The sequence below is a fragment of the Copidosoma floridanum genome, unplaced genomic scaffold (assembly GCF_036245765.1).
Source record: "Copidosoma floridanum isolate Cflo_tuat_1 unplaced genomic scaffold, Cflo_Japanese_pri ptg000020l, whole genome shotgun sequence".
In the NCBI taxonomy this organism is placed as follows: domain Eukaryota; kingdom Metazoa; phylum Arthropoda; class Insecta; order Hymenoptera; family Encyrtidae; genus Copidosoma; species Copidosoma floridanum.
The window spans coordinates 20,381,296-20,393,682 of NW_028321897.1; the positions used below are offsets into that span (position 1 = coordinate 20,381,296).

Here is a 12,387-nt window from a genome sequence, read left to right on the forward strand (position 1 = left end):
GTTGAAGCAGAACTAGAAGCAGAAGTTGACGTAAGCTCAGTTGTATTTATTAATTAAAAAATTAAAGTAAATTATTTTTAAAAAAATCAATGAATTAATTATATACAATTGTAATTTAAATAAGAAATTGGTATCGTATAATCATAGTAGTCATACATTCGTAAGTACACTCAGTGAGTAATAGTCGGAAAACATTTTTTTTGCTTTTGAGGCTTGTTTTAAGTAGATATTTTTGGAATTTAGAATACATATCTATGTCTAATTCTGCATGAAACAGAAAAAAAACTTCTAGATATATTTTTAACCTTTTCACCTTTTTTAAACATTTATAAGTATAAAATGCATGTTGGGCACCTGACGATTTTTACTGAACACAACGGGAAGAATTGACTGAATTGTTAGGTCGAACAGTTCCGTGATATCGCGTCAGCACGGTAATTTTTGTAGGACAATCACAATAAAAATCATAATTTTTTCTCTCAGTGTGATTTTGTATACTTATGTACTAACATTTGACATTAATTAAATGGTACCTTTTTTTATAGGACACCTTAATCATAAAAAGTTAATTTTAAAAATAATAAATATATCAGATAATACATCAATACTTTTAATATTCTTATAAAATTTGATAATTAAATTATAACTCGTTTAAACATTATTAAACAAAGAAAAGACGTTTCTGTACATATGCCAATTTTTTTTTTTTTTTTTTTTTTTTTTTTTGAGATTTTTTTGAGATTTTTTTGAGATTTTTTATCGTAAAGTAGATAGGATGCTGATTAACAGAAATATTTATTTTGGGTGTATCTTTAATTTTGTTGCTAGCATCACTAATATTAACATGAAATTTACTGTTTTTTTTAAACACTTATTATTAATGCAAATAATACACATCAGAAATCTGTCAATAAATGACGTTCTTCCAAGTCATTCAAAAATCAACTCATCTAACATTTATTACATCACACTGTTTCTCAATGTATTTTATAGCCATTTGTTTTATCCGGGAAACATTTGCTGGTGTACCAAATCGTTCTTCAAAATCCACATATTTTTTAAAAATGAATTTCATTTTTCGTAGAGGCATGGTGTTAGATAATGCTCTATCCAATACTTTCCTGTTGAAACATATAAGATATTTAGTACTTATTATCGACATTGTTGAAATAATTTAGACTACAATTATTTTACTTAGCTCATGTAAGTCTAAAATTATAGTAATAAAATTGTTTTATCACAATAGTATTTGACTTCTTGCTAAGACAACATTAAAAGACCCATTCCCACGAACAATAAAATACATAGTTATCTAACGAAGATAGAAGATAGAAGACTTATATTATTAAATCAAATGAGATTAGTAACGATTTAGTAAGTAAATCAATATACATCAGTCAATTTAAAAAATAAAAAAATTATTATGGCAAGAAAGAACTAAAAAACTTTTTTTTCTTATACATTCAACATAGATTCGTTCTCTTACAGAATTATTTATCAAGTATCTCTAACAAAATAAATTTATCAAAGAATAAACTGTTACAATAAATATTGTAAACAGTGGTTTTACTAAATGTATCACACATAAAGAAATACCACAAGCTTTTATCCACATCCTTCTTGTAAACATACTTGTCTTTCATTATCAAGACATACTTGTAGCATTTTTGACTTTTTTCGTGAGCAATATCAGCTAACATAAATATACATAAAAGTAGTCATTATACTTAACTATAGAAATATCCATGTTATTCATGCAAAACTGAAGCGCCCTACCGTAATAAGGTCGTGCAACTATAACACAAAAAGCATAAGACGCGTGTATGGTAGCAGGGATGACTTCAAGTGTGTTTTTTTCGACTAAAATGACCAGCCAATCACAGCGTTAAAACAAGCAGTCAGACATACAGATATTTCTAAAAATTGTCATAGTGGGAAAACAATACAAATAAGAATGATTTATACAAGAAAAATTATGTTGAAACAATTTCCCCGTTAGTTAATAATGATAATATTAATAATAATAATAATAATAATAATAATAATAATAATAATAATAGTTATAATAATTATAATTATAATAATGATAATAATAATAATAATAGTAATAATAATAATAATAATAATAAGTAATCACGTATCAATATTTACAAGAAAATCAATATTAGACGTTTATTTTAAAATTTGGTGGAAAGTTTGAAAAATGATAAATGAAAAAATGAACTTACTTCTTTTTTTTAACATTACAATTTTGTATAACTTTAAATAAAATTTGGAAATGAGTGTTGGGTACTGATTTACTTGTAAATGTAACTTACAAACTATATATTATTGTCACTATGAATAGTGTAAGAATATTCGAATAGTACAATACCTTGAGAGCAAATACATAAAAATCTGACTTTTCCAGAAAGATTTTTTTTACTTTGCGCCTATATTATAAAAACTACTATTTTCATACAACTACAAATTTCACCAGAAAGCATGTCAGTTCACTAGTGTGAGTTCAGTATAACACAAAGTCAATAAATATCATCACCGTGTTAAGAGCTTCCATGGCTTATTATTCAGCCAAAGTTTATTGTTTGGACTCTTAGCCGAAGAAGCTTAAGAGGTCGTGCTTTTGCATCTTGTCAATGGTTTCAGTCAAGTTTTAGATAAATTCTTTACATTGCGATTTCTTAATGAAAAATAAGTAAAAAAGTTTCTAAAAGATAATAAACGTGTGCATGTGTTCGGTTTCTTATAACTCAATTAATAATGTGTATGTACACATTTTAACAATTAATTTTGTTGCAATGATTTCTTAAAAATCTCTACTATTTATAGTTACATATCATAAACATTGTATTCTTTTTCTTATACGATTTTTTGTTTACAGTCATGTAACTACCTCAAGTCGTATCATCGGGTATTACGTTGTTGTAGTATCTGTAACATACCTGTATTCAAAATGCATTTTTGATAAAACTGTTTGTAAAGAAAAGAGTTCTTAAAATTTTTGTTTTTTTCACCATCCTGCATTCAGTGCATTAAGCTATGCATTTAAGAGCAGTGAGTCACCACTTTCCCTTTGAAAATGATACAAATCTAGTAATCGGGTGTCATGCTAACGCATACTAACCACGCCTGCATTAAGTAAGACAGCGTTAGTCAGTTAAGAGGGCGTTTGCTTTTCCTAATGAAAAAGTATCCGTTTTCTCTCCAACAACTCGATAGGCCATCTCTCAAGAAGAAGAGATTTCACTAAGATGCCTTAAATAATAAGCGAAAGAAAGAGAGACAACATCCGCTAACAAAAAATACTCGTTCAGGCTTGATCTTTATTCTCTCGCTACACGCTGAACTTCTTAGTAGCCTAAACCTCTCAAATATTTTGATACCAGAGTTTGATTTTCAGCCAGGAACGAAGGCAGTCTTTGGTACCATCCAACGTCACAGCTAGCAGCATCCAGGTCATGAGGCTCAGCCTTACCGCCTGAGAAAACCTCACCACCCTCTACCTTGTTGGTAACATCTAACGTGACAGCTACCAGCATTCGGATCATAAGGCCCTACATTACCGCCCGAGTAATCATCTTCACCCACCACTTCGTCGGTACCACCCAACGTCACAGCTACCAGCATCCAGTTCACAAGGCCCCATATCACTACCCGAGTAATCTTCAACGCCCGATTGCTCAATCTCCCCCCCCCCCCGACACCACAAAGTGGCCTGACCCCGCCCCATCAACCAACTCTCCCCGCGACCCAGTCGTGCTATAGCTCGAACCTCTCCAGCCACCCGATCAGCCTTTCTCCCACCACCACCTCTCCTCCACAGCCTTTCCTCCCACCACCAGGATAAGGGGAGCTTGGGGGGGGAGGAATGCTAGAACCCTTATGGTGTGCCTACTACTGCCTGTTTTTTACATCTTTTGTTTGATGATCCAGTACTACTTCGAATACTTGGTCATCATTTAAAGGTTACTAATTGGGTGTACCTATTTATCATATATCTGGCGTTGTTATAACAATACTAAAGTACAATAACGTACTTTTGCATAATCTGAGCATGCCTAGCCGTCAAAGCAAAGTGATACAATTTATATAAAATAATAATTACTAGCTTATAAGCAAAAGCGTAGTATCTACGCAACTAAAAAGTACTTAAAATAAAAAAAAAAAAATATTACTTTCCCACGGTTAAAACTTTGCAAATTTTGATTTGGTAAAACTGGTGGCTTATCTAAGCCTATGTCTAATTGAAGTCTCTGGATTGGTTCTATGATGTGAACATTTTCAATGAGTTGTGGATTATTTATCTGCCAAATTTTGATCGGTATAATCATTATTTGTAGGCTCAGCTGTTTTATTTTTGAATCTTCTAACATTTGTAGTTCGTTATCGCTCCACTGGCAATCTCGACATTTACACGATTTTCGTAACCAGCAGCCCTTCCTCGTTCTCTAGCTGCAAGAGGAACAGCTCTAAAAACGTTCTCTGCATCTTGTTGAATTGCTTTTAAGTCTCGTTTTTGAGCTAGAGGCATTTGAACTCTTTCTGGGCGTCCTCTGCGTCGCTCTTGAGCTGGAACTGGTTCTTGATTCTCACCACCCAACTCCAATTCAGGTGCATTTGCCAGTAAAGTTACATCTTAAACTGAAATATATAAGAACGTTTCGTCTGTATCTTAGAACTTTCAGCATATAATAAAGAGCAGTTAAAAAATAATTCTAATGCTATACAGAGGGATAGTAATCCCAATATCGTTGCTTAGAAAAAGGACAGAACCAATTCAAAAAAGCGATAAGAAACCTCATGAAGATGCTGAAATGCAATGTCTATGAGAAATCAGAGAAAATAGTTTCACATATCATTTATACTATGTTTGGTATGCTTAGTAAAAAATACATACTGTGAAAACAAACTTATACAATTTATTACTTACGCACTAGGAGGCGTTGTCTTTTTAAACTAACTATCTCGTTTTTAAATTATACCCCTAGTTAATTATAAAAACTTATTATAAATGGTTAAACATAAAAAATCTAAACGTGGAATTCTCGAGTATAGTTTCATTGAAAGCTTTTCAAAAACTTATCGGATAAAGAAATCCGAACAAGATACAATCAAACAATTCATAATACAAATACTTTTTTTAAAATCCATATTTAATCACAATGTTTATTGTTTGAAACAGACAAATTACAGAAATCATGAATTGTACTGCCGAGAAATGCAAACGGGCTTTAAGAGGCCTCTGTGATGATGCACCCAGGTGCATTATAGCTGGCAGATGTAATTGGTATGGATACTAAAGCCAATCTTAGCACCCGACGAAATGAAAAAGATTTTAACCTAATATTTATAGTATTTTATTGAGTAACTGCACTATTTATAATTTTTATTATTTGAGTGTATATAATGGTTCATTACGTCACTAGGGGCACAGTAAGTACAAACATGATCGCCCGAAGGGCGCAATTTTGGTATGGTGGTGCCCGAGTCACGTATAATGTTTTTCTTACCAAGGGCGCAAAGTGCAATTTTGTGCCCGTGGGCACACTTTGCCCCAGTAAATTACTTTGGGCCCTAGGGCAGAAAAGTACTTTGGGCCCACAGGGCGAAACTTTTTTGCCTGCGGGCCCAAAGTGATTCCAAGAGCGAAAAGTGTGAACCAAGGGCGCAAAGTGGCAGTTGCACTTTGAGCCCATGGTCAGAAAATAAAATATTTGTGTTCGAAAACCCTATCAATAACTTTATTTGAAGTTACAACGTCAAAGAATTTATCAAGAGGATCGCAAGTTCAAGATAACTTGAATTGGCTAAATGTAAGCATTGTTGTAGCTCAAAAAATTAACAAAATACATTGGAAATATATTCTGTAACACATTAGCCAGGGATTGCGACTAACCTGTGTGTACCGCACCGATGGCAGAACTTCCACATCTTGGCCCGGCGACAGTGCGCATACTTATGTCCCGACCCACCGCATCCCCAGCATTCAGAGTCATGGGCTGGTTCTGGTGTTGAGGGCCACTCTTCCATCGGGACTGGAGAGGGATTTCGCGTACTTCAAACTGGCGGGCATGGAATGTTGGCGGGCCACGTCTGTAGCAGCGTTTTTCAACAATGGCCGCCGGTGTGCAAGAAAAGTAGTCGTCCTGCTCCTCTCTACTAAATCCCTTTACGCAGAGAGACCGGTGTCGAGCGCCATTTGTTACACGTTAGCTGGGGACTGCGACAAACGTGTGTGTATACTTGAAACTTTACCTTCAATATTTTTACGTACTCTATGCCATGCAACTTTTTTGTTAAAGGGGATTGGGGAAGAACTGGGTATCACCAGTATTGTGCAGCACCGTGCAGCAATCGTAATTGAATAGCTTTTTTCTTTAGTCGGAAGCATTTAATACCCGAACACTAAGGCACTACTCTGTCACAGCTGCACTCGGTGCTGCCCAAGCCAAGACACGACAACAAGACGCACTTGATAGTTAACTGCTTATTTATTATTTATTGATGTTAAATAATAACGGTCATTGAGGTTACACGTATGGCACGGCACACCACAACGGCAACGATTCCTGTGTTGTGGCTTGCTGTTGCCACTAATTAGTAAATCGAGGTGTCGTTCACCTAGTAACTAGCGATAGGGGATTCGGGCTGACTCTATATAGCATAAGGTAAGGGTAATGAGGGACGACTACTTTCACGCACGCAATACACAACACCAACACTGTATACGTTCACCTACCAGTCTACTGCTCCAGTGGAGTACTTGGTGATGCTCCTGGCGATGCTGCGAGCACAAGTGTCTGTCCTTGTTTCGCCGCGCAGGTGCACCGTATGCTATGCGGCCCAGCACACACTATCAGCCAACAAAGCACCACACATAGGCCACCCCTACCACATTCCTGCTCCCGGACACCAACACACCGATAGCTGCCATTCACAGATTCATTCCTTTAGTAATGCACACACACATCCCCAAGGTACAGGTACAGGGCGAACGGAAGGAGAGTCAGACCAAGCTCTATAGTTACTCTTAATGCTACGGCATACGGGCCTGATACTGGAATTTCGTACGCTACAGCAAGCCACATGCAGGAGGGAACTAGCTACCTATGAGACTCTCGCTATTTATTGTCAGTGACAAGGATTCCGTGACGTGTTTAGATGTATATCTAATTCGCCACGTAACAATTCATAAATGGTAAAATACATCATAAACTTTTCTTTTAATTAACAGTTCATCTTCAAAATGGTCATGCAAAAAAAATTGTTAACAACTTCAGTGCCAGTGAACTAAGCGACAACGATGATGCTGATAAAGAAAATCAGGATAAAAATAAAGTGATAAATGATGTTTAACTATTTATGATAAGTTTTTATAATTAACTAAGAGTATAATGTAAAAACGATGTTGGTTTGTTTTCACAGTACGTATTTTTTACTAAGCATACTAAACATAGTGTAAATAAGTAAAACTATTTTCTCTGATTTCTCACAGACATTCTATTTCAGCATCCTTATGAGGTATTGTCTGTTGGAAGGAAAAAGGTACCATTAAAAAAAAAAAACGATAAATAGTACCAATTGAAAAAGCTGTGAGGTAGGTACCACTTTAGCCGAAGTGCAAAAAAATTATAAATGTGTAGGAAAACTACCGTGCTGCAGAATCGACCAATTCGGTAGCTTTTTACAGCTTTTTAAATTGGTACCTTTCTTATCGCTTTTTTGAATTGGTTCTGTCCTTCTTCTAAGCAACGATATTGGGATTACTATCCCTCTGTATAGCGTTAAAATTATTTTTTAACTGCTCTTTATTATATGCTTAAAGTTCTGAAATACATACGAAACGTTCTTATATATTTCAGTTTAAGATGTAACTTTACTGGCAAATGCACCTGAATTGGAGTTGGGTGGTGAGAATCAAGAGCCAGTTCCAGCTCAAGAGCGACGCAGAGGACGCCCAGAAAGAGTTCAAATGCCTCTAGCTCAAAAACGAGACTCAAAAGTCATTCAACAAGATGCAGAGAACGTTTTTAGAGCTGTTCCTCTTGCAGCTAGAAAACGAGGAAGGGCTGCTGGTTACGAAAATCGTGTAAATGTCGAGATTGCCAGTGGAGCGATAACGAACTACAAATGTTAGAAGATTCAAAAAATAAAACAGCTGAGCCTACAAATAATGATTATACCGATTAAAATTTGGCAGATTAATAATCCACAACTCATTGAAAATGTTCACATCATAGAACCAATCCAGAGACTTCAATTAGACATAGGCTTAACTGTGGAAAAGTAATTTTTTTTTTTTTAATTTTAAGTACTTTATAGTTGCGTAGATGATACACTTTTGCTTTGGTGGGGGAAGGAGAGGTTTGAGCTGTAGCACGACCATGTCACGGGAAAGGCGGTGGGTCGGGCGGAATTGGGCTACTTGGTGGTGGGGAAGATGAAGCCATGAGGTGATAAGGATTATTCAAGCGGTAACGTAAGGCCTTATGACCCGGATGCTGCTCGCTATGATGTTGGGTGGTACCAAGAACTGCCTTTGTTTCTGGCTGCGAATCGACCTCTGGCGTCAGAATGGTACGAGAGGTGTAGGCTACTGAGAAGCTCAGCATGTAGCAAAAGGAAGATGATCAAGCCTAAACGAGTATTTCTTTTCAGCGGATGTTTTTAAAAGCAGACGCCATTTTCACTGACCAACGCTGGCTCGCTCGACACAGTACCTATGGAGCTATTATTTCTTATCCACACAGATGCGTTAGCCGTGACCAATGGCTTTTTGCTTGTTATCTAGGCGAATGAAAAGTCAGCGCAAAAATTTTCTTTTCAAGAGCAGGTGCATTACATGATGCAATTTTTTCTTTTCGAGAGCGGGCGTATCAAGTTGTTGGAGAGGAAACGAATACTCTTCTATTGGGAAAAGCGGACGTGCTTCCAACTGATCACTGCTGGCTTACTCGATGCAGTACTTTGCCAAGTAATAGAGCTATTATTTCTTATCCACACGGATGTGTTAGCTGTGGGCGATGGCTTTTCACCTTTTATTAAAGCTTATAATGTACCAGAGTCATATTTTTTTTTTTTTTTTTTCGAGAGCGGGCATATCGAGTGATGTGAGCTATCAAAGAAAACATGTATACTATATTATTACTAAAAGTATTTCAGGTATCCCTCTAAATTTCTCAACGCTTACTCACTCATTCTTTTTTTTGATGCAGTACCTTGCCAATGAATACAGCTATTATTTCTTATCTTGATGCATGTATCAGCTGTGACCGATGATTCACCGCTTCTTACTTAGGCGTATAGTGTGCTTGCGTTAGATTTTTTTTTTCTTGAGAGCAAGCGTTTCGAGTGACGCAATCTTTTCTTTTCGAGAGCGGGCGTACAGAGTTGTTCGAGAGAAAACGTATACTCTTTCATTGGAAAAAGTGGACGCCTTTTCAACTGACTAACGCTGGCTTACTCGATGCAGTATCCTACCAAAGAATACAGCCAGTTAATGTACTTAAGTTTAAGTTTATTAGGATAGTATGTAAATGGTTGAAATAATAACAACAATTTTTTTTTAATTTATATTTTTTAAGTAGCTTTGAAAATACACCAATTTTTGATAGTCCTAGCAAGGAGTGATTATTTATTTATTTTTTTTAATATATCATATCCATCTTTTTTTAGATAAGAGCGAATATTTTAGGAATAATAATTTCCCTTGACTTTCAGTTGAGATGCTTCCACGTGCTTTGCTATAAGAGGTTTTCAGCTATTTTTATTCCACTCCTCTTTCTTACTGAGGCTTTCGTATTTTGGTTTGTATAAGTGCGGACCTATACTTTTTGATATTGACTGCTTAATCATCAGAGGATAACTGGAGCTAAACGAAAATTTTCATTAGCTTATAAGGCACTAATTTTTTTGTACTACACACAGTCATCTTTTTTGACTTTAACATTATCATCAGTTTTATAGTCACTATCAGTATAAGCAGTATTAAATTCATCAACGATATTCCAACTGAGAGGCATTTTAGAAATTTTCTTTTTATAACTATTAAGTGAGCCTATAAAACATTCTGTGTCTGCTTTAATGTTGTTTTTCGACAAAGACCACAGAAATAATTTAATTTAATAAGCTATATTAAGTACGAAAAATTTCTTTCTACGTAGACTTTTATGTACCTCATGAGTACTACACATTAACGCCTTTTGTTTCACATCCCATACTAAGAATATGACGTGATGGCATCATATATTGTTGAACGTCAGTAACAACACACATTTTGAGCGTTAAAGGGCAGAGAAATCTTAGAGGATCAAATACGGACATTATAAGTTTTGAAAATTCACGCACTGATATCGTGCTAGTTTTTTAAATTTGTTTTTCAATTATACATTTAAATCTCACGTTAAGCTTAACGGTGACTGCATTCATGTCCCAATACAACTCCAACGCTCGAGCTCGCTCTTTGTTGCAGAGAGGTAGACTCCCGTTCACGCTCAGCTGGTTGACGGTACGGTCGGTCATAGCATCAACACAAGGAGGGCAAATACTATACGCACGCGTTGCGCGTCGTATATAAAATCCAGTTGACGTGGACGGTAACAGCTGTTTCTGTGAAACTAGCGCGCTTGAAAAAATCATTCACGATTATTCTCAAATCAAAAGCCTCGGGGTTCGCAAAGTCGTTCAGCCTGATTTGTAACACGAACGTGCTTTAAAAAATTTAAAGGACACTAGTGAGTACTATGGAATAATTTAGGAAGCTGGTCTTCTGTAAAAGAGCCACAAACCTCTAGATTAATGATGCTTGAAAAAACATTAGATAAAGACGCAAACTACGTGATTTTGTGTTATATCGAGAATAAATGACTTACTAAGATCGGCTATGCCATAAAAATATACGACGTACCACGAAATATAATATAGTACCTGCCACACTTAGGCATGTGCAACGTTAGTACACCGATAAACTTAGGTTAGTCTTCGATTCGGCGACCAAGTCATCAGGCATGAGTCTAAATGATTAACTTGATTCAGGTCCAGACTTATTGCAGTTTCTTCCAGTAGTCTTGATTCGCTCCCGTCAGTTTCCAACAGGCCCATAAGGTAGATACAAAGAATATGTATATGCGTGTCTGCGTCCGTGAAAGAGATCGTGAAGCGTAACAATTTGTGAGGCAAGACGCGAGTCAAAAGGAGCATCTGTCTATGTACGCAATGACTTGTTGGTCCTAAGTCTTCGCTCTGTAGTGCATTTTTTGCCAAAGATTGGTCGCGTTTGCCGTAATTGAACCAGACGCAGTAAGAAAAATTGTGCAAAATACGTATGTAGACGACTTTTTGGCTAGCAGGTCCACACTACAGGAGACAAAAAATATAATCATGGATGTCGTAAAAATAAATTTAGGGGCTTATTTTATACTGTAAAGTTAGGTCAGCAACGATGCGTGTGCCGTTAAGGAGGTTATCGCCAACGAGCCGAGCGTTAAGGGGAATCTACCTCTCTGTGACAGAGAGCGAGAACAAGCGTTGAAATGAAATTGGGACACGAACACAGTCACCCTTTGGCTTAACGTGAGACTAAAGTGTATTACTGAAGAACAAATTAATAAAACTCTTACGCCAACAAAGCATGAATTTTTAAACTTATGATGTCCGCGTTCGATCTTGTAGGATTCTTCTGCCCTTTCACGCTCGAAACGAAACTCATCATGAAGGACGAGTGGAGAAGCGATGTTGTATGGGACGAACACATTTCAGCACCAGGTTCAAAGCAGCCTAAATTAATGACCATATCAAATAACAAACATAAATATGTACTTCATTATGAAGGCCTCAAGCAAGCCACAAATTATGGACTACGACTTACAAAAATTCATCGAGCCTTAAAATTCTGGCAAAGTACATGGCTTTAAGAATATATTGGTCTCAATAGCGTTGAGAGGAAAAAGGCTAAAATGTGTTAGAAAAAATGCTTTTCAAACTATTCAATAATGCGATTTTCGGAAAAACGATGGGAAACGAGAGAAAGCGTATCGATGTCAAACTTCTTTACCATTGGGATGGACGCTATAGTGCGTCAGCATACATTGTAAAGCCAAATTTTTACAGCTGTGATATTTTTGATGAAAGTTTTGTAGCCATACAGCTCCAACGTAGTGATGATGAAAAAGCCTATATACATTGGGTTTTGTGTCTTGGATTTATCTTAGACTATTGTGTATCGCTTTCACTACGATTATATGCTTACCAAACTCAAAAATGATTGTAAACTCTTACACACTGATACGGACAGTCTGATATATGAGATAACAAACCACGATATTTATAGAATGATGAAATCTGATATTAATGAATTCAACACATCAGATTATTCAGAAAATATCAAGT

The 12,387-nt window shown here is 36.0% G+C and overlaps 1 protein-coding gene across 3 annotated transcripts in view; it reads right to left on the bottom strand.

The window, feature by feature from the left end:
• Positions 1 to 801: 801 nt before the first annotated feature.
• The window catches only part of Rrp5 (Ribosomal RNA Processing 5), a 101,876-nt gene continuing 90,290 nt past the window's right edge, over positions 802 to 12,387 (bottom strand). For 2 of the 3 annotated variants that reach the window (XM_089593898.1, XM_089593897.1), the window contains one exon: positions 802 to 1,121. In XM_089593898.1, the coding sequence (XP_089450024.1) occupies positions 947 to 1,121 (175 nt within the window). In that variant the 3' untranslated portion in view covers positions 802 to 946. The remainder of the gene's footprint in view (positions 1,122 to 12,387) is intronic. The other variant, XM_089593900.1, reaches the window with a different exon arrangement.